The 24,559-nt window shown below is 36.6% G+C and overlaps 1 protein-coding gene across 1 annotated transcript in view; it reads right to left on the bottom strand.

Moving 5' to 3' along the window:
* Positions 1-24,559, bottom strand: part of LOC150100756 (FRAS1-related extracellular matrix protein 1-like) — a 114,690-nt gene that overhangs the window by 70,955 nt on the left and 19,176 nt on the right. The window contains exons 3-4 of the mRNA XM_090402001.1: positions 21,064-21,266; positions 10,171-10,323 (exon numbers count right to left, since the gene is read on the bottom strand). Coding sequence (XP_090258127.1) covers positions 10,171-10,323; positions 21,064-21,266 — 356 coding nt within the window. The remainder of the gene's footprint in view (positions 1-10,170; positions 10,324-21,063; positions 21,267-24,559) is intronic.

Here is a 24,559-nt window from a genome sequence, read left to right as displayed (position 1 = left end):
AATGTATCCCTTATTTTACATCAAGCCATCTATCTGTATTTCCTTCACTTCTAATTACGGATTTACAACTTAAATATAGACTATTTATTGCTCTGTATAATGTTCATATACATCATATGAACCTTATACAGATATTTCAGATGAATATTATACAGATGAACATTATACAGAGTTCATATATATTATCAAGTCCTGCAGCCATATTAACATCTAGTTTGCTCAACTCCCCATACACCTCTTGCTCACTTACAGTCAGTCTCTCTTCCCCATCATCAACTGCTCTCAATTTCTCCATGAAGTCACATTCACAACATTGAAAGACTTTTATGAACTGCTCATTAAGTATCTCCACCACACACCTTATGCAACAGCTGTCTTTATACCATTTTCTCTAATCAATATCATATTTTCATAATCATTCTTTCTTTTGCTGGCTACATATATTGAAAGAACTCCTTAGGATTCCTTTTGGCTTCATTAGCTAACTGCTGTTCATACCTCACTTTATCTACCCTCACCAACCAATGGAATTGGTTATTTCCACTTCTCTTATGCTGCCTTCATAATGCTCCTTTTCTCTGTATCATATGCATAATCTCTTTATTCATCCATTTCACACTACCTTATTTAACCTTCTCACCATTGAAATACATTTAGACATTGCATCTACTAGATAGTTTTTGAAAATTTCCTATTTTAATGGTAATAGAAATGGAAGGATACAGTCTTTGTTAAATTTAATAACTATGATTATTCTTTCTTTTCTGATCATGCCCTGAATACTCTACATAGAATTGATTGGAAAGGTACCTGTTGTTTACATCACACCAAAACATGATATGAGCATAAATTTAAAGAAGCCTGTGAAATTCTTATTAACTATCATAATCTTAAATAATCTTAAATGCTCTAAATCCCAAGAATATGGATGGCACATATATTCTACCCACATAACCTTTTGGTCTGCAGTAATCTAGGATCCTTAATATAATAAACGCTTATGTTAAATTATTGATTAGACCACCAATTTTGCTGTATTAAAAGTATTTATATGAATTTGTTCTTCGATGATGTTATTAATAATATATAGCTGTGATGGTTTTCTTTTTTTTTTTTTTCACTACTGGTCAGGCCAGTGGTTGATGAAATCATTGTCGCTTTGGCATGCTGTTCTGGAATGTAATGTGGCTTGCAGTGGCACATTCAGGATTTAATCTTGGAGGAGTCGAGTACTCAAGATTTAATCTTGGGGGGGGGGTCAAGTTGAGAATGCACACTACTCATTGCATGCGACCTATAATTGAGCATCTGCAGTGATCACCAATACATGATACCTGTGATCTCTGACCAGGCTCGGACAAACAAAGTATTGACCGAGCACTTCTTTGTTCGCCTTGCATTCACAACGGCGATGATTCTCGAGAGCCAGAGGGTATTCCCACCTTATGTGACCGCTAATTCATAAGTAGTATAGAAGTAGAAGACACAACACGGCATAAATTTAAAAAAAAAAAAACGAATTTTAATTAGGAAACGATTTTTGGAAAATTTTCTAGTCTTTTTTTCCTTTTTCTTTTGGGAGAACCAGGGCCCCCTTGCCCCCCCCCTCCCTGTGTGCAGCAATGGTGGCTTGTCTTTGTATGCATATATATACCGGGTGATCCAAAAGTAACAGATAAAGTAAAAATTCAATAATTCTAAAAGTATAGACAGTAGCACAATGCGGTTTTCACAGAAATGCACAGAAAGACATGGGATTTTTTTAATAATGAAAAATTTTATTGCCAGAATAATTACATTTGTCACCGACAGGTGGCACTGTAGCGGTCCCGGAGCTGCTGCCTGTTGCTATTTAAACCGTGAGGTACGTAAATTTCAGATGTAGTGAATATTGAAGTTAAACTTTCAGCATTTAACATTTATTACCAAAGTTAAATGTTCTGCCAAGGTGAGGCATGTTATCGTTACAAGATAAAGCACTTTTAATTAAGCTGTATTATCAGAACTCCGAATGTACAAGTGCGGATTTGCGTACCTATTGTTCAATGTGGGGTATTAGAAGTGGAAAGGAACCGATGTCTTGTTCCTCACTGATAGCAATGATGAAAAGGTTTGAGGACACGGGCAGTTTGGAAGCACGTGCAAGAAGCAGGAGACCTAACAAAACTATTGCAGTTGTGCATGAGGTCAAACACGAGACCGACACACAATCGGCAGCTTCTGCACATGAGGAATGCAGTGCACATGACATTGAACATTTGTAATCCTAGCTGCATTGCAAACTGTGCTGCGCCACTGTACAAACTACTGACACAACTTAAGTGCCACCTGTCAGTGGAAAATGTAACTATTCTGGCAATAAAATTTTTCGTTATTAAAAAAAATCTCATGTCTTTCTGTGCATTTCTGTGAAAACCGCATCCTGCTACTGTCTATACTTTTTGAATTATTGAATTTTTACTTTTTCTGTTACTTTTGGATCACCGGTATATACACGTGTGTGTGTACTCCAGATTATGACTTTAACATGAAGGTTGAAACATCGAGAAATTAAAGTAATTATTCCTAACACTGCTGTAGTCTCCATAATTTACCAAAATGAAAAGAATTAAAAACTTAGATATGAAATTCCTGAAAATAATTTTTAAATTTCTCATCTGTTGTATGTGGATTTATTGAAGTTATTATGGAAAATTACACATCAAAAAACTCATCATAACACAATTTGATCCCCAATTGTGTTGCTTTTATATAGTCCAAGATCACTGGTATAGCCCAAGAGTATAACTCTTGGGCTAACTAGTGCTCCGATACACAGATGGCATAGTGGATTGGACAAAAGAAGTCAGGACAAATTGGACCACAAAACTCAAAAATTAATACCTATGCAACATGCATTACAAATCCATGAAGCTATGTTGACTGGCTGTATCTACCAAGAAGAATAGGTGGATGGGGTCTTCTAGAAGTGAAACAAACTGCTAAAGAAGAAGAAATTGGTTGAAAAAATTACGTTGACAATAGCACTGAGCAAATGCTCCAAATCCATTTCAAAAGGCCTACTAAAAGCAATAGTAAATAAATCTGAATACAAAAAAGGATAGCAGAATAACTGACATATGTGATGGAAAAATAAATCCTATCATAGCCAATTTCTGAAAGATGCCAACAAAAAAATTGACATGACCAAGACATGGCAATGGCTAACTCATGGATGTATTAAAAAAAGAAACAGAAAATTTTGTTCAAGCCATTCAAGAACAGGCTTTACAAACTAATGTAATCAAAGCAAAAATTGAGATCATCAGTAATAACAGTAAATGCAGATTATTATTATTATTATTATTACCCAAGCCCTCATGGAGACAAAGACTCATCTGGGAGGTCCTTTTATCTCACACACACACATCTCATCATACTATGTCTTAAACACACTCAAACTCCTTGCAGACACCACAATCTCAGGCAAGGCATTCCAATCATTCACAACTCTGCATGAAAAAAACCTGCCTCTCACTCCCTCTTTATACAGTTTCCAGGGATGACCTCTGGTTCTCCCCTGATCTCCCACTATTCTCTCTAGAACTTCTCCACCATTGATCTTATAACAACTCCTTACCAACTTGTAGGTCTCTATCATATCTCCCCTCTTCCTTCTCGCCACCAGACTCTGCAAATTACATCTTCTCAATCTTTCCTCATACTCAACATTCCAGAGGTCAGAAACTACCTTAGTCAGTCTCCTTTGGATTCTTTCCAACATCTCTTCATCCTTCTGAAAACCCGGTGACCAAATCTGGGCACAATAGTCCATGTGTGGCCTAATCAAAGCCTTATACAATGGAACAAGAATCTCCCTACTTCTACACGTCAGTGTCCTCCACATCATTCCCAGAAGTCTTTATGTTGTCTTCACAATTTTGGCAATGTGTCCCCTAAATTTTAGATCCTTATCCACTGTCACCCCCAAATCTCTTATTTCCTCTACCTCCAACAATATATTCTCACTAAGCATAAATTCTGCATCCCATCTTTGTTTTCCAAATTTTAAAACCTTACATTTTGTAGCATTGGACTCACATCCCCATTTCTGTGCCCAATCACTCAATTTATTCAAGTCTTCTTGCAAGGCTACAATATATTCACTACTCTTTATCGTTCAGGCCCAACTTTGCATCATCTGCAAAAAACTAAATATCTCCATCCAAATCTTCACCTATATCATTAATATACAAGTTAAACAGCAATGGACCTAAAATAGACCCCTGAGGCACTCCACTAGTGACTTTCCTTTTCCTGGATATCGCTCCCCCATACACAACTTGTTGATACCTATCAGATAGTCAGTCTCCAATCCAATGCACTAATCTAATATCCAACCCCATCTGCTCTAGTTTGACTGTCAACTTATCATGAGGTACTCTATCAAAAGCTTTTGCGAAATCCAAGTATATTACTGTGTATCCTTCTCCTCTGTCCAAGGAAGCAGTCACTTTATTGTAATAAGTAAGTAGATTACTAAAACATGACCTCCCTTTAGCAAATCCATGCTGTCCATCAAAGATTATACCATTGTTGTCAACCCAACTCTGGATCCTAGTTCTCACAAGCTTCTCCAACAACTTAAAAACAACATTTGACACAGAGATAGGACTATAGTTTGATGCTTGAGTTCGATCACCTCCTTTATGAAGTGGCACAATCTTGTCCTCCTTCCACTCTTTAGGAACTTGACTGAGTGCAAGACTCATATTAAAAAAATATGTCAAGGCAGGTGTCAACTCTCTGGCACATTCCTTCAGAATACGCAGTGATATATTATCAAGTCCAACAGCCTTATTTACATCTAGTTTACTCAACTCCCCAAACACCTCTTGCTCACTTACAGTCAGTCTCTCCTCCCCATCATCAACTGCTCTCAATCTCTCCATGAAGTCACATTCACAAGATTGAAAGATCTTTATGAACTGCTCATTAAGTATCTCCACCACACATTCTGCTACAGCTGTCTTTATACCATTTCCTCTAATCAATGTCATCCTTCCATAATCATTCTTTCATTTGCTGGCTACATATCGAAAGAACTCCTTAGGATTCTTTTTGGCTTCATTAGCTAACTACTGTTCATACCTCCCTTTAGCTACTCTCATCAACGAAGTCACTCTCCTTGCCTGGTCTTTGTAGGCCTCATGAAATTGGTTACTTCCACTTCTCTTATGCTGCCTCCACAATGCCCTTTTTCTCTGTATCGCATGCTTAATCTCTTTATTCATCCATCTCACACCTACCTTATTTAATCTTCTCACCCTTGGAATACATTTAGACATTATATCAACTAGATAGTTTTTGAAAATCCCCCAAGCTGCATTGATCTCTTTTCCAGCTAACTCCTCATTCTATGCTACACCCGCAAGCTGTCTCCTGAGTTCTTCATAATCACCCCCCTTGTAGTTCCACATATACCCTTTTCTCACAGGGATCCTTGCACTCCTGCAACCACCCAGGTAATCACCTCATGGTCACTTTCACCAATTGGTGGAATGAATTATGTGATCATAAAGATGAAACTGTAGAACTGGAGATCAGTCCTTGCAGCAAGATAGCCCAAACTGATTATAAATACTGCCATGATCAAGTAGCCAAGATAATTCATTGTTATGTTTGCAAAACATATGGTTTTTCTACTTCTAAAAATTGGCAGTAGCATAAAATTGGTCAGCACTGGAAAACAAAACAGCAAAAATTTTCTGGGACTTTAGAATACAAACTAATTGGCATTTCAAACACATCAGACCTGACATTACAATTATAGAACATCAACAAGTTTGAATTATTAAGCTTACAGGCATCTGTGAGAGCAACATCAACAACAAAGAAATGAAAAAAAAATTTACTAAATATCATGATCTATCAAGCGAAAGCTAGCTGACTGTAGTTTAAACAGACATCCCAATTGTTATCGTTGCACTTTCAAAGAAGCTATCTAACTATTTACAAGAATGAAACACCAACCAGTTAACCATGTATGATCTCCAAAAAAAAACATGCATTACTTGGATAAGTTCCTATTTTATGACAGTGATGAAAAGAGACAGAGGTAGTGGTTTTTGCTCTTTGTAATTTTGAATATGAAAAAATGCAATTTCCAGAGTCTCGTGAATAGGAGAAAGAGGAGGGAAGGATATGACTGTGACAAATAAGTTTAAAAGTCCTTATGTTATTGGATTAATGTAGTAGAGTTTTCATAGAACTGAGGAGAAAGGAAGAAAATAAGAGGCCACCCCAGGAAGCAGCATAAAGGAGAGTGTGAACTGGGGAGTAAGAAGGAGGTTTTGTTTTTTTTTGCAGAGAGTAACTGGTGAGTGAAATATATTGCTTGATAGTAATAATAACAGGACTGTTTAAAAAAGCTTGAATTTTAATACTTGAAAAACCCTTATATTTCTTGAAAAAAAAAAAAAAGAACCCTTTTCTTCTGGTCTGTTGACAACACTCAAATCTCCAGAAAGAGGATTATTTCTTTATTTTAAATTCCAAATTTACAGATTTTTCCCTTTTCAGTTCCTTTCCAGCACTGCTGTTCTTTATTACACTCTTCACTCTTAAGTATTTCCTAAATACAGAGATCTTCAAATTCACTATTAACAAGTTTCTTCTTCATGTGGTACTGCCATAAGATTATAAAATTTTGTGTCTCCATAGCTCAGTTGGTATCGATGATGTCTTTCAGTTGGAAAGATCTAGGCTCAAATCACATCATGGCTTTACAATAGAAGGTGAGTGAGCTAGTCTTAAATGGAGGGGGCAGGATTTTCCTCCAGGAATTTCCTCCCTAATTAAATTTGTTAGTACTCTACTGCAACGGAAGTGACACTGATCATTTTAAAGCAGTATCCAATAACTTTTCAACACACACTCAAACATATAAACAAAATATGTTTAATAACAGTTTAATTAAATATTACACTCTGCATATGACAGATCATTGTCAGTAAACAGATAAAATCAACAAGGTAATAACAATACATAAATAAATTTATTTATAAATAAATAAGTAAATGAAAGCATTGCAACTAATAAAGATAAACCTTCCAACACTTTTAAGTAAAGAAAGATAGTCATTACAGTTAAGTCCTTATCTAAAATTTGAAACAGTTTTATTCTTATTAGTTGCACTAGACTGTTCTTATATTGGATCACACCTTGCAATCTAATTTACTGTATTATGCTAGTGCACAGTGCACATCCTTTGAAAAATCCTTTATCATTATTCTACCTTGGGGAATTTTTCTGTTCACTGATGATGATGATCTTTCATATTCAGATTGAAATATTTGATTTAATAAAGTTTATGGCTTATTTAGTATGAGCTATGAATAATAAACATCAAGAAAAAAAATAAGAAAAAATTGTTGAATCAACCAGTTCAGTGATGTGGAAAAGCAGAGGACACAAAATGCTATGTTGTCCAACCCAGTGTAACAGAAACCAAAGTCTAATTTTAAACCAGCTGTGGTCAGTGTACAGCATAGACCTGCATGGCTGGAAAAACATAATGCAACAGATTAGAGATAAGTTAATGGAAGTTTTTTTTCACTTGGCTATGCTACCAATTATATATTTGGCTTATTCCTTATTTCAAGGATTAAACAAAGTTTGTGCCTTTTGAGAGTTTATTTTTCACTTGGTTAGACTATAATAAGTTTAGTTTAATCCTTTATGTGTGAGCAAACAAAGTTTGCACCTGAAAGTATCTTCAGGACTGGGGTAAGGTAGTGCAACACCAGGCAACTTGTTGCAAAGGTGGAGAAAGATCTCATCACTCCTATCTCAGTATCTCCCATAATGCAAAGCACATTTCCTTGCGGATATGTGTAATGCTATGCATTAAGGCAAGGGCCACTACCCATACCAGTTTCGACCTTAATTGAGATCTCGTCAGTGGGAGCCAGGCCCAGTAGTGGAGATACAAAGGCAGAAGCAATGAGAGGTCATCCTAACCTATAGGAATTGCCAAAGGGTGTGCAACCTTATTATTAAATTACTCTGGATTCAGAGAAAGATGTTGAGAGTTTATTTTTCACTTGGTTAGACTATAATAAGTTTAGTTTAATCCTTTATCCAAGTGTGAGCAAACAAAGTTTGCGCCTGAAAGTATCTTCAAGACTGGAGTAAGGTAGTGCAACACCAGGCACACCCTTTGGCAATTCCTATAGGTTAGGATGACCTCTCATTGCTTCTGCCTTTGTATCTCCACTACTGAGCCTGGCTCCCACTGACGAGACCTCAATTAAGGTCGAAACCGGTATGGGTAGTGGCCCTTGCCTTAATGCATAGCATTACACATATCCACAAGGAAATGTGCTTTGCATTATGGGAGATACTGAGATAGGAGTGATGAGAGCTTTCTCCACCTTTGCAACGAGTTGCCTGGTGTTGCACTACCTTACCCCAGTCCTGAAGATACTTTCAGGTGCAAACTTTGTTTGCTCACACTTGGATAAAGGATTAAACTAAACTTATTAAAGTTTGTGCCTGAAGTATTTTCAGGACTGCGGCAACTCATGGCAAAGGTGGTATAACTTCTCATCAATTGCCTTAGTACCCCATAATAATGCAAAGCACATCTCCTTGAAGACATGTATAATGCTATGGATCAAGGGAAGGGTCACTGTCCAGACTGGTTTCGACCTTTATTGAGGCCTCATCAGTGGGAGCAGACCCAGAGGTGGTGATACTAAAGTGGAAGTAATGGAGAAGTCATATTTCTATATACCAGTTGCCAAAAGGTGACACACCTTATTATTAAAATTCTCTGGATTAGAGATAAGTTGATGGAAGTGTTTTCACTTGGCTATGCTACCAGTTATATATTTGGTTTAATCTTTTATCCAAGTGTCACACCTTAAAAGTGACACCTTTAAAGGAAGGGTAGGTGACCCTTCCTTTATTGCATAGCATTATACATGTTCGCAAGGAGATGTGTTTTGCATTATGGGATACTAAGGCAAGTGATAAGAAGTTATACCACCTTTGCCACGAGTGCCCCAGTCCTGAAAATACTTCAGGCGCAAACTTTGTTTGCTTACACTTGGATAAAGGATTAAACCAAATATCTTCTTCCCTTCAAGTATTAGGCCTAGTGGGCCTGTTACAGAGCTATCTTTAGCCCTTCTAAGCCATACCCATCCTGAGGATAAGGTGGCTAGCCTTATGCCTCCTGGTGTGTCCTATGTCTGTAGCTGCATGTGTTCACGGGGCCAGTTTGCCTGCTTGCAGGAGGAAAAACCCTGCAGTCTACGCCCAAGACTGGCTAACTTGGCTATGTCTGAGAAAGATCTCCTCACATCGGTGATGGGAATCGAACCCGGGACACTACTTTCCCAAGCATATGGTTGTGAACCACATAGCCATTTGGCTAACCCCATGGACACCAAATATATAATTGATAATAATGCAACAGAAGGCTACACATATAACATCAACACTATGTTCACCATTAGTTTTAAGTTCATCTATGTGTGACAGTTGTTACTTTAGAAATAACTGTTAATACAAGCTTTTTTGTTGAAATTTATAATTTTATCCCGAAGATGTTATGATAAGTCATAGGAAACAAACTAGTCAATTAAACAATTCCCCCCCCCCTTGATATTTATAATTCATGGTTCAACCAGATAAGGCATAACTCACACCACAGACACCTCAAGTCATTAATAAACCTCTTGTGGTTACATTTCAGGGTTTTTTTTAATATGATAGGTGCCACTAAAAACCTGTTAACTTTTGATACCTTATCACCAGATATGGACTAATCAAGAAAAGCAAGCATATATGGGTGAACAAGAACTATGAACTAAACATGTGAGGTGTATTAAGATTTACATTAAAATTTATAAATATATAAATGTAAATATGCTTTCTTTTTTTATTACTTTAAAATAGCATTTATGTCACAACTTGAATGTACTTTATATGACCAAAGGCTTAATGATTGATATCAAAAAAAATTTAATTAATAACAGAAATTTTAAACATTTAAATCAACTAACATTAATTAATTAACATTTTGATTTAATTACAGAAAATGGTACCTATTTTTTATTATAATTTTTGTATATACAAATAAAGTACGGAGAAAAACAAGAGAAAGAAACCCTAAAAACATACCGTTTCTTTTATCCTGAATATAGATAAGCATAATAGTTTGTGCATCAAGGACTGCATTAATAGGATCCGATAATTTCAAGTAAAACTGCTCTGTTAAAGCTTCTTCTAAACTGTCAGCTATTATTGTAATTTTCCAAGTGGCTGACGATACTCCTAAGTTTGTTAAAGAAATAATAGAATAATAATGTGAAACAAGAAATCAGTCTGTAAGAAAAAAAATATAAATTTAATTTTGATTATAAATCAATGCTCATTTCTTAGCTATTCTTTACTTTCAAAAGCTGCATACTGCTGCCTAGAGAAAAAGTGTAGAATATGTGTGTCAGTATGATTTGTATATCTGGAAGTGTGCTTGTAAATTTTTAACAACTGGCTGTTTAGTCTCAAGACCCTTTAGACAAAAAAGAAACTGTTTCCCCTTCAAAGGCATTAGTTACATACTACCAAATGGCTCAATTATCCTGTTCTGTTTAGAAGAAATACACACACACACACACACACACATTGGACGGTACTTTTTATTATTAACATTTGACCTCCATGGAATCAGAGACTCATTGTAGGAGGTACACACTATTGCACACAATGCTCATCCAACGTTCTTTAAACTGATTTAATGTGTCTACACCTACAACACACTCAGGCAATGCATTCCACTCACCAACCACTCTCCATGCAAAGAACCTACTACTCTTCTCACACCATTCCTTATACAGTTTTCAGCAATGGCCTCTTGTTCAACACCCCTCTCCCATTCTATGAAAAATCTCTTCCATGTTGACATGATAGCAACCCCTGACTAGATTATATGTCTCAATCATACCCAACCCTTCCTCCTCCTATTCAGAAGGCTTTGCAACTTACATTCTCTCAATCTGTCCTCGTTCTCCACATTCCAAAGACCACTGAGCACCTTTGTAAATCTTCTCTGGACAATAATCCATATGAGGCCTGTTCAAGATCTTATACAATAGCTTCATAACCTCTCTATTTCTGCATGTCAGGGTCCTCTGATTTATTGCCATTATCCGATGTGATATCTCCACATCTTGTGCAATGTGGCCCCTGAATTTTAGGTCCTTGTCAACCACCACTCCTGGATCTCTCTCTCTCTCTCATCTCCTCTACTTTCTTTAAAGTTTCCCCATGAAGTGTATACTTTGCATGCCATTGTTCCTTACCAAATTTCAAAACCTTACACTTGCAACATTGGGCTGACAGTTCCACTTACCTTCCCATTTATGCAATCTATTCAAGTCGTCTTGTAAGGCCATAACATCTGCTTGACTCTGCATTGCTCTCCCCAGTTTTGCATCATCTGCAAACAGCTGCATATCACTAGTTAAACCCATCCCAATATCATTAACATACAAATTGAACAACAATGGTCCCAAAACTGATCCCTGTGGCACACCACTAGTGACCTTTCTCTTTTAGGATACCACCCCATATACAGCATTCTGATACCTATTCGACAGCCAGTCACTGATCAACTAAGAAGTCTGTTATCCAGTTCTATCTGTTTCAATTTATTTAAGAGCTTGTTGTGTGGCAGTCTATCAAAAGCCTTTGCAAAATCTAAGCACATCACTGTATATGCATCTTCCCTGTACAAGGTATTTGTCACCTTGTTATAGTACATAAATAAGTTAGTGAAACATGATCTCCCCTTAACAAACCCATGCTGATAACCACAGAGAATACTGCTGTTATCAACCCATTTCTGTATCCTACTTCTTGCCAATTTCTCTACCTTCACCACAACTCCAAATATACAGATCAGCCTATAATTTGAAGCTACAGTGACCTTTATGCAATGTAACAATTTTACCTTCTTTCCACTCCTTGGAACCTGTGCTGTTGTAAGACTTTTATTAAACAATTCCATTAAGATGCATGGTGATATGTCATAAAATCCTATCACTTTATTGACATCAAGGGTATTTATTTCCTCAAATACTTCCTGCTCACTCACAATTAAGTCATCTGCTCCCATATCAAGCTCATAGGAAGTGGCGAGTGCTTTCCACAACGTTAGACCACCTGAAGGAAGAACCGAATAGAACTTTTACTAATCCTTTTGGTGAAAAGATTAGCAGCAGTATATCACATTGGTGGAACTGCACTCCAGGAGATTGATGAGGCCAGGGACTTGGAGGTGTTGGTGGATAGGGAGTTGAAGTTTAGGGGGGCACATCGCAAAAGTGGCTAAATCAGCTCATCAAATCACTTGGATGCTGAAGAATACTTTGATGAGCAGAGATAAGCAAGTTATTGTTCCTCTGTATCGAGCATTGATAAGACCCCATCTTGATTACTCTGCTCAGATCTGGTCACCTAGGTTTCTTCTTGATGGGGAGGAGGTTGAGAGGATCCAGAGGCGAGTGACCAAGATGATAGCAGGTCTATGGAATGAACCTTATGAACAGGCTGAAGAGATGTGGGTTGCAGAAATTGGTTAATAGGCAGAAAAGGAGAGATATGATTGAGACATTCAAATTGCTGAAGGGTTTCTATAGAATTAATTCAGAGGATATTTTTGAGAACAGGACTGGTGGTGGGAGGACTAGGGGACATCCATGGAAGGTGGGCAAGAGTGTGGCTAGTAAGTTTGTTAGAACTGGATTTTTTACTTTTAGAGTGGTGAATGAGTGAAATAAGCTGTCTGAGTCTGTTATGGGTGCTATGATAGTGAATGAGTTCAAGGCAAAGTATGATAGATACTGTGTGAATGTCAAATAGTTGTGATGGACATGATGTTTAGGGCCTACCTCGATGAGTCTAAAGACTGCTTGGAGTCGCCCATAAAAATAATAATATACTCTACACTTATTTTCCTCAAGATCCCACCCTGAACAGGACGAAGCGTCCTTATAAATTGATCACTGAATACCTCAACAATGTCTTCTGCAGCAGTTACCATTCTACCACTTTCATCCGTTAACTTCATCTTACCATGACCATTCTTCCTTCTACTTGCCACATATCTAAAAAACTCTCTAGGATTTTTCTTTGTCTGATTTGCCAATTTCTGCTCATACTCTGCTTTTGTTTTCCTTAATAACTGAGTCACTCTCCTGGGTTGTTTTTTATACTCTTCGTGTCACTGATTATTACCATTATTCATCTTGTACTTCCTCCAAAGTACTTTCTTTTTCCAGATTTCATGCTTAAGCTCCACATTCATCTATTTTACACATACCTTATTCAGCCTTTTGGCCTTCAGAATACATCATTCACACATCGATGCTGTTATGTATTTCTTTGTCAGTTCCCATGCAGCATTTATTTCCTCACCATTCAACTCCTCATTCCATTTTATAGCTCCCAGCTGTCTCCTAAGCTTGTCATAATCACCAGCCTTATAATTCCACATATATCCTTTCCTCACAAGAGTCTGCATATGAGCAGCCACAACACAGGTGATTACTTCATGATCATTTTCACCAAATGGAAGAAAGTGTGAAATCCCTCTCACAATTACATCCTCTAAAGAAATGATCAGATCTAGAACTCTTGATCCTCGCGTGCCCTCCTTTACATGCTGCCTGAAATAGTTATCTCCCAAGAACTCGAGAAATTCATTTTCCTTATTCCCAAATGCTATCTCTTAATCTCAATCTATGCCACCATAATTAAAATCACTCATAATAATTACCCTTCCTTTGTTCACTAATCCAAGTTGTTTATACATTTCTTCATCACCACACTCCACATTTCTATGCCTATAACAACATCCAACTAAATATGTCTTCCTCTCAACCTCCACATTACACCACACTGCCTCATAACCACTGCCGATATTTCCCCCTTTCATGTCTACCTTATGCAGACATAATTCTCCTGCTATCATCAGCTGCACTTCCCCTCCCTTCTTCACCGAGTGGTAAAATTCACATCACTGATCATTTAATTAGCTGATTAGCTGGTGGGCCTTGATGGTGAAGAAGTTAGCTGTTAACAACCTTCTTGATATCTGAGAGAACTGCAATAAAAGCAATGGAATAACATTGAAGGTAGACTTTTATTATCCCACCTCTTTTTTAAGAATGACTTAATATAGGCTTATGTCTATGATGTAGGAGAGAGATGCAGAACAAGTCTGAAAGACTGAAAAGATGATGTAATGTGGTGTGTCAATTTTGAACATATTTGGATTTGGGAATCTTCTGATTTCTTATCTGGTCATCTGGTTTTCAATGTGATGTGGAGACATTGGATAGGGTCCAGAGACAAGTGACTAAGACAACATCAGGAGTTTGGAATGCTGGCTATGGAGAGAGGTTGAAAAAATGTGGATGCAGAGTTTGGTGGATAGGAGGAAGATAGGTGATATGATATAAACATTTAAGTTAGTGAGAGGATTTTATCAGATTAATCCAGAAGGGATTGTATAAAGAGTAGAAAGTGAGAGGGGGAAGAACCAGAGGTCATTTCTGGAAGTTATTTAAAAAGTGTGGTGAAGAGGGGTGTGAGGAGTAGATTTTTTACATGGGGAATTGTCAGTGAATGGAATGCATTACCAGAATGTGTTGTTAATGCAAGGAGTGTTAAGGATTTTAAGATTCTATATGATAAATATGTTGTCAGTTGAATGAACCTACCATGATGAGTCTGTTGTCTCCATGGAGGGTGTAATAATAATAATAATAATAATAAAAGACCAGAAGGGGCATAGAGTGAGCTGAGCTGTTTTTAGTATTATGGTAAGTAATATACTGTGGTCATTTCAACAAATGGAGAAGAATAATACCAGGAAGTTTGCCTTGTCTTTTAGTGATATTAGAACTGTACCACCAGGAATGTGAGAAAGGTGGAGCATGGAAGGGGAAAAAAAGTTGCATCCAATGGTTCTGGCAAAAGATTAATATGCACAAATGTTATATGAAACAAAAGGAAACTTTTTTTCAGTCCTTTCAAAATTAGATTTTTTTTAGCTGCAGTATAGACTGACTGAATGTGAATTTTGGTATCAAGCCATTTATGATATGTTGATTTTTTTTTTTTTTTTTAACTGTCTTGGGATACTTGAAAGAGAAAGGCTTGGATAGCAGTTGGGATTTTATTTATTTTATTACACTATTTTCTGTTTCTCCTAATCCAAATACTTGTTTGCATTTTGATCATTTTGATGAAGAGTGTTTGTTGTGAATAAGAAGGGATAATGTTAACTAGAATGAAGACCTTCATTCCCCATTTCTCTCATAATCTCTAACTACTTTTGAGGATTATGAGAGGAAATAGAGATGAAATCCTTCATCTGTTTATTATTATTATTATTATTCAGGCCTCCATGGAGTCAAAAGACTCATCGTGGGAGGTCCTTCCTAAGAACATAAAGTCTGTCAAGACTCATCAAGGGGAGGTCCCCCCCTAAGAAACACAAAGTCTATCATACCACTCCTTAAACTAATTGACCATTCTTGCTCTCACCACTGCATCAGGCAATGCATTCCATGGTTCAACCACCCTCCATGCAAAGAAACCACTCCTCACCCTCTTGCTCACAGTTTCCTTTCGTAACTTCCAGGGATGGCCTCTTGTCTTCACTCCTTTCCGCTGTTCAACCAAGCGAAAGAACTCCCCAGTGTCAACCCTGGAACCTCCTTTCAACAGTTTAAAAGTATCAATCATATCACCTCTCCTTCTTCTATCCACCAAACTCTGCAGTCCACATTCCCTCAGTCGATCCTCATAACCAAAATTGTACAGTCCTGAAACCATCTTTGTCATCCGTCTTTGTACCCTTTCCACAGTTAATTTATCCCCTTCAAACCCTGGGAACTAAATCTGAGAACAATAGTCTAAGTATGGTCTGATCAGAGACTTATGCAATAGAATGATAACCCTCTTATCTCTGCAGGTCAGTGTCCGTCTCATAATTGCAGCAATCCTCTGTGTTACCTTCACCACCTTTGTAATATGTCCCCTAAATTTCAGGATTCTATCAATCATCAACCCCAGATCTCTTGTCTCCCCTACTTCCTCCAGTATAACTCCTCCCATAGAATATGCAGCATCCCATCGATGTTTCCCAAACCTCAAGACCTTACATTTTGCTGCATTAAACAGATACCCCCATTCATTTGCCCATTTATCTAGCTTATTCAAATCCTCTTGCAGGGCTACCACATCTGCACTATTACTAATAATCCTTCCCAGCTTCGCATCTTTCGCAAACAACTGAATATCCCATTGCAATCCACTGACAATGTCATTGATATAAAGGTTAAATAATATAGGTCCCAGTACTGAGCCCTGTGGAACCCCACTTGTAACCCTCTGCTTCCTTGAAACTGCTCCACCATACACAACTCTCTGATACCTATCAGACAGCCAATCCTGAATTCAGTTGACCAATCTGACATCCAGACCCATGTGCTGCAACTTAAATATCAGCTTATCATGTGGCACCCTGTCAAATGCCTTCGCTAAGTCTAAGAAAATTGCAGTATATGCCTTTCCCTCATCTAATGTTCTTGTAACTTTATTATAAAAGGCTAGCATATTGCTAAAACAAGAGCACCCTTTCACAAATCCATGTTTACTCTCACAGATAACATTACTCTCATATGCCCAATGTTGTATATGGCCCCTCACTACTTTCTCCAAGATCTTAACAACTACTGATGACACACAAACTGGCCTATAATTAGACACTTCCAGTCTGTTACCACCCTTATGCAATGGCACTATCTTACCTTTCTTCCATTCCCTGGGCACCTTTCCCGCAGCCAGACTTTCATTGAAAAACCAGGTTAAAGGCACTTTCAGTTCCCTAGCACATTCTCTCAAAACTCATAGTGAAATACCATCTAGTCCCAAAGTTTTACTGACATCCAGAGTACTCAGCGTCTGAAACACACCCTCCTCCTGTACCTCTAAACCTCGAACCTGCCCTATCCCTCTAGCTGATCCTTAAAACTGACTCCTCTAGGATGAAATACTCCAATAAAGTGTTCATTGAACAATTCCACTATGTCCTCTGCATCAGTCACTCTATTCCCATTTTTATCCCATAATATTATTCTTCCACAGTCATTTCTCCTCTTACTGGCCACATAGCTAAAAAATTCCCTAGGATTTTCTTTGGATCTTAGGGCCAATCTCCTCTCATATTCCAGTTTTGCTTTCCTTACCACACTAGTCACTCTTCTGGCCTGTGTCTTATATTCTTCATGCATCCTCTGTTCACCTGTCTCCTTATATCTCTTTCACAGCCTCTTTTTCGCATGCAATTCCTGTTTAATATTGTTTGTCATCCACTTTACTCCAAATTGTGTCCTCTTCCTCACTCGTGGTATACAACTTACCATTGCTGCTAACAAATATTCTTTCACAATTTCCCACACACTAATGATATCCCAGCCTTCCAATTCCTCCCTCCATGAAACTTCCCGAAGTTGACGTCTAAGACAATTATAATCACCTGCTTTATAATTCCACATAAGTTCCCGTCTCTTTGATACTCCTGCATGTCTATTCATTTTCCAAATCAAAACTATATGGTCACTCTTTCCAACTAGTGGGAGTGATGTCATCTCAGTTATTATCAACTCTTCTGATGCTATAACCAAATCCAAAACTCTTGAACCTCTTGTTCCCTCTGTTATATGTTGCCTAAGACATTTGTCCCTCAAGAATTCTAGAAATTCCATTCCCCTATTGCGACATGCATCTTGCTCTCTCCAATTTATACTACTGTAGTTAAAATCTCCCATAACAATCATTCTTCTTGCACTTGCCAAACTTAACTGTCTAAATATCTCCTGGTCCCCATCCTCTGTACTCCTGGGTCTGTAGCAAAACCCCACTAAATATCCTGTCTTGCCCACCTCTACCTCACACCATATGCTCTGAAAATCATTTGTCTCACTGCCTTCCAAATCCTCCACTCTTAGAGGACATAGATCGCCACTTATCATAAGCAGTACCCCACCACCACACTTTCCCCTCCTATCCTGCCGAAAAATGCTGTACCCAGTGACTTCTGTTCCTGTTATTATATCCCCTTCTGTCAACCACGTCTCAGTGATCCCAATAATTTTTGGCCAGGCTGATGCTATCTGCACCACCAATTCCTCTCCCTTATTCCAGATACTCCTGGCATTAGTATAAAGCATATAAATGCCATTGTTTCTGTACCCAGCATTATCCCCTCTAGACTCCACTGGCTCAATGTTACCTGATGTCATCTCCCTTCTCCCAAGTATCCATTCCCACAAGAGGCCACCTCTGCTATCATCCTCCCTGGGACACACTGACTCGTTCAGAACAGCAATCTCTCCAGATGCCTACGTCCTTCCTCATTCAAATGTAAGCAGTCTCTCGCATACAATTCCTCTCTTTCCTCAAACGCACTCCAAGCATCCACATATACCAGTTCTATCACTCCTGCACATAAGAAAGTGAAAAGTCTATAGCAAATAAATTCCACATGTGGGCTGGAGTCAAGAGCAAAGTTTGAATTATTTCTTTTATTGGATCAAAACAACTTATATGTTTCTAACATATCTCCTCAAAATTTATGGTTACAAAAATTGTAACCCAAAACTCTGAACAATAACTGCCAAACTCTACAGGTTAAAAGATATAGTTCCCATACACTTAAAAACACTAATATACAAAGCACTATGCCAAAATATACTAAGATAGACTATTACAATGTATGCATTCTGTGCACACTACAAACTAAATAGATTAATGTCATTGCAGTACAAAATGATAAAACTAATCCTTTGGGAACAAAGAGACAATACTGACTTTATATTCACTGCAATGTCAGAACACAAAATACAATAGCAAAACACTAACATCGCTATGCAGCTATGCTAAAATATTATTTCAATGTCATACACTACAGCCAGAAATGCATACCATATAACAAGACCTTAAACAATTAATTATATCACATATAAATATAATAATCACTACAGAAAGGCCACTCGAAGCTTCTATGTCCAGGATATGTTATATAAAAACTACCTTTTGAATACAGGAACCTTACAAACTACAATAGCCTGAAAAGAGCCTTAAGGACATACTATGAACAAGAAATATGCACCATACACACCTTACAAACTTAATGGAACACATTATATTAGTTCAAGCTTTCCAGTTCAGTGACGTGTCATGATATTCCAAATTATCGTGTGTGTATGTGTGTGCATCCCTGTGCGCGTGCTTGTGAATGAATTTCTCATCCTATGGCTGTAGAGAATATCAGACCTATCAAACATCAGCCTACTTCCAACACAGCAATCAAACTAATAAACAATAACTAACTAATGTCATCCTCAGATAAGCTTAATAAAATAAGCTTCAAGGATGCAAGCTGAGACATTAAATCTCATCTGAGGTCAACCCAGATAAAGAGCATTTCATAGACCTGTCATTTTCTTGGTTACTTCACTCTGAACCTTCTACAATACTTTCTCATTCAATGTTCTCTCTGAGCTGTGCATATGTGCATGCACACATTGGTCAAAAAGGGAGAGCACATGCCTAGTAACTGTGCACAAAAATTTTTTCTTTTAGAATTTCTAATTTATAGTCAATAATTTTTGAACATACTATAAAACCGAATTATATGATAAATCATACTTGTTAAAATTTATTCAGTAATTTCTCCAATGTCTTGACTTCAATGTTACTCTAACACATTCCAACTTAATACAATCTAATCAGTTACTTTTGTGGGGCAAACTGACACTAATATCAGCAAGTTACAGAGATATATTTGTTTAGAGTGTCTACTGTCTAGGTACAGTCACTTAAACTCGTGAAAACAGTGATGGATTTTTGTAGTTATGCAGATTTAAGTGAATTAATTTAGTGCACCCAGTTTTAAAGGTTATAGCTAGACAAAAAAAAAAAAAAAAAAAAAAACATTAATATGAATGGTACATTAATGGTTTTAGTGCATTAAACCAACAAAAGGTTGCGGGCAAAATTAAAGCAGAAAAGAGTGGCAAATTCGTTTAAATTTGAATGGCATAATTTGACATAATTTGTTTATAAACTAAATGTATATGCAGTATTTAAGTATCTGAAGTAGTAAGCATCATTTAAGTTGCTCTTATAGAAATATATTAGCATGCAACAATGAAGATCTTTTACCAAAGATGTTGTGACCAATTTTAGGCATATTAAATTAAGAGGTTGCATATTAAATTAAGAGCTTGCAACTTTTGCAATTGGAAGCGTAGGCCACTGCACACAAAACAAGTCAGACTGGAAACTTTTATGCAAAATGTTTTTCATGCACATATAAGCCAGCAAAAATTAGAGAGAATATTGGCCTTATCCCCAAAAATATATATATGACAAATACAGTGCCACACGTAGAGTGGAGTTCCAGATGAGACTCCATCAAAACCAAGTAATAATAATAATAATAATAAATATGGCTTGACAAATGTACTTGTCCATGGCAAGTAGATTTTGCCAATTGGCAAGTAGCTGCAATTCTGTTTTGTTCAGCAGACTGAACAAAACAGAATATTTTTAATTTAATAAAAAATATTTTCTAAACAAAATTGTTTTAACTTTAAGAAAACCCAGAAGAATATATATAAAGGGCCATTCTAGTAAGAAAAATTAATGTAACAAATTATATTTTCCAATAAAATCAATGTTGTTTTTACGTTTTTACTGTTCTTCCTCTTATTTATTTTTTCCTTCTTGGAATGTTCATACAATGGAAATGTTCCAGAACAACAATACAACACCACTAATCACTTTAGGGAACTTCTGTTGACTTATTGAGACATATCATTAAAAAAATTGGGGTGGGAAAGTCTTGGGTGAGTGCATTTTTTTCGTGACAAGTAGGTTTTTGCATAATTTGTTGAGTCTTGATGATAATAACAATAATAAGAAGAATGCAATTACCTGGATCAAACTGAATTTGCTTTATTCGTCCAGTCACAAAATCTAGTCCCTCTTCTGCTGTGAGACTGAAAGCAGAAATACTGACAAAGGAAGACTGTGACAAGTCTCCAGCACGTAAAATCTCTATACTGATGATGCCAACATCTTCACATGTCACATAGGCAGAATGAGCAAAATATAGTACTCTCCAGTGAAATGCCATGCTATGTGTAGGAAAAAAATGTCAAGCATAACAAAATATTACAGAATTCAGCTGAAATAAAAAATGTTTTATCAGATAAAAAAAAATTATTAACTAAAATTTAAGGAATGAAATATATTTAATTTCATAAAATTTTCAAAGAATAATTTTTTTGTAATTTTAAATAAAAATAATATTTAATAACATTAAAAATCTTAAAAAAATTAAAAAGTAAAAAGATCAAAATATGTTGAACAATAAAATGAGACAAAACTCCCCCTGCTGAACTGCACCAATATTACACCAACAATATTATGGTTATGTTACTACGTCATTTTTTATTTTATTATTAGACACCTCCAGGGAGTCCAAAGACTCATCGAGGGAGAGTGTGCCAACAGCATCGAACGATTGGTCCCCTTCCAAATACTAACCTCGCTCAAACTTACTTAACTGAGCCATTAGTAGTAGAGGCTCTACCAATCGACCAACCTTTGCCAGTGTTTTACATATGTTTACATATGTAAAACGCCGTTTTACATATGGTTTTTTTTCTGATATTCTTAAGTACAGTTGGATGAACATTAGAAAGAATTAATTTTTTTCGTATATCAGTGTTTAATAATATTTTTATTTTTTGCACTTTCAATCTGTTTTTATTCAAATCTAAATCAATGCAGATGAGGTAGCAAAACAATTTGCAAACATACTCTCATTTTTTTTCATGTTTTCAGTATTTCAGGTTATTTCAAGTAGAGTTATTCAATTCCTTCAAATATATTTGATTTTACTTTATCAACACAAAACATAGGTATCAAATAGGTTAGCATATCCACTCTCTAGCCAAAAGACTGCGGGTTCGAATCCTGCTGTGGGCATGGATGTTTGTGATTGCCTTTGGAAATACTAGTGATGGTAGTCAGCAGCAGAGGGCGTTGGCATAGTTGCTGTCAGTTGGTGGATTGAGCGGCAGAGGAAGAGTTGTGGAGCAGGTGCCCTCCCTCAATGAGTCTTTGGACTCCCTGGAGGTGTCTAATAATAATAATAATAATAATAATTGTTTAACAGAAACTTGAAAAACTGAATTTCACAAATTATTTACTTTTATATTTTTAATGATCAGTTTTCTAATTAGTGATGCATACAATGTTAAAATGTGCATTATTTTGTAGGCACAACATTTACTATGGGCTAGAATGCATATTATGAAATTGCTTGAAGTTAACTTATGTGAATCAATGAAATTTGGCATTATAGCAAGAAAATTAAGGCCATGAGTCACATGTATAAATATTGACTGTACATAGTCTTCATGTTGGTAGATTGCACATCTTCATATATATATATATATATGTGTGTGTGTGTATATACACACACACACACACACACACACACACACACACACACACACACACACACACACACACACACACACACACACACACACACACACACAAATATAGGGAAGTTATTATCCCTCTTTATAAGGGCATGATTCAACTGCAATTTGACTGCTGTGCACAGATTTGGTCACCTGGGGTTTCTTGGGGACCAGAAGGTGGTAGAGAACATTCAGAGATGAGTGACTAAGCTGGTGACAGGTTTGTGAAATGCTCCCTATGAAGATGGGCTGAAGGTTTTTGGATTAAACTTTAGTTGATAGGCAGAAAAGAGGGGACATGGAAACTTTAATAATATTAAAGAGGATTTATAAAATTGATGCAAAGGAAATGTTTCAATATATGACAAGTAGTCAGAGAACTAGGGACCACCCATGGAAGTTGTGTAAGAGTGTGGTTAGTAGGGGTGTGTGTGTGCAGACCAGATTTTTTGCATAGAGAGTGGTGAATGAGTGGAATGGATTGCCATTAGTTGTGAATTGTTCCCTGACAGTGAATGAGTTTAAGGAGATGTGATAGTTTTTGTGTGTATAATAGTTAGTTTGGGTCTCCCACAATGAGTTTCCAGACTCTATGGAGATACCTTATAATAATAATAATACTATATTCTATAAAATCTTATCATCAAATTAATGCTTTATATAAAATTTTAATGAAAAAATAATGTAATAAGCAGATTAAATTAAGGGGATAAAAATCCCTTATTATTTTACAGCCAGTATGAGACCTCAAAAAAAGGTTGAAACCGGTCTGGGCAGTGACCTCTCCTCATAATGTAAGGCAGTATTACATCTCCTAGGAGCTGTGCTTTACGTTATGAGAAAATATCAAGGATAGTGAGGGAGCTTGCTCCACCTTTGCTTCGAGTTGCCTTGGTGTTGTACTACCAGGTGTTCACTTACTTGGATTCGCCGATAGTTCTTCGTCATGAAACTCTTAGATCGTAGTTTTCGATCTTAGAGTTTCACATACTGGCTGTAAAATAATAAGGGATTTTTATCACTTAATTTAATTAACTTCACCAGCAAAAATAGCCGTTTGGCTTTTTATGTAATAAGCAGATTTTTCTCACAAAAGTGGCTGAAATACACTGCCAGAACACATTGGAAGCAATTGAATTTAAAGAGAAGTATGGCAACTATTTTGTGAGCCACAAAATAATCCCTGGAAGTTAAGCAGATTTTTTTTTATGTGAATCCCTCCTCCAAAAAAAAAAAAAGATTATATATAAACCTATTATATATTTAGTAATGGAGTGAGCTAAGAATTAAATAATCTGGAACTACCCTGCTTTAGAGACCAGACATGGAACTTTTTCATGCTCCAATAAACAGTGCAGCAAGTTAACAATGGGCCAATGTAATATGTTTACCACCTATTTATAAACATCCATGGAACAATCAGATATATCAAATCTGTTGGTTGGAAAGCAGAGATGCTAACTACTTACCCATCCACACCAGCAAATCAAGACAACTGTCAGAAGAACTCTAAGATAGTTTAGTCAAAAGTATTTTAGGCATTATGTAAGATGGAATAAATCTCTCCTTAATCCCTTAGCTGCAGAAGTATCAAGTAATAATGATAATAATATCTAGTACCTTCATAATACAATCAGCAGCAATGACACCCATTGGATAGAAAGAGTTTAAAATTCTGTTTAGGACATGAGGAATATTTAAAATGACATTTCTAGTCACATATAAAAGTGGTACATTTTCCCAAATCAGCTAGAAAACACCTACATTAAAACACATTAGCAAACTAGTGAGATATGACTAACTGCCTTAGCATTGTCAAAATAAGGTTTATAAGAAGTCAAATTACTTGCTAACAGGCCACTAGGTCTACATGTAAGGATGACAAAATGAAACAATAATAATAGTAGGTTGCTCTCTTTTCTCTGCACATTTTT

This window comes from Typopeltis vanoorti, chromosome 12 (assembly GCF_054136105.1).
Source record: "Typopeltis vanoorti isolate ZY-2024b chromosome 12, IOZ_Tvanoo_1.0, whole genome shotgun sequence".
In the NCBI taxonomy this organism is placed as follows: domain Eukaryota; kingdom Metazoa; phylum Arthropoda; class Arachnida; order Uropygi; family Thelyphonidae; genus Typopeltis; species Typopeltis vanoorti.
Note: the sequence above shows the minus strand (reverse complement) of the source record. Positions and strands in the feature narration are given on the sequence as shown.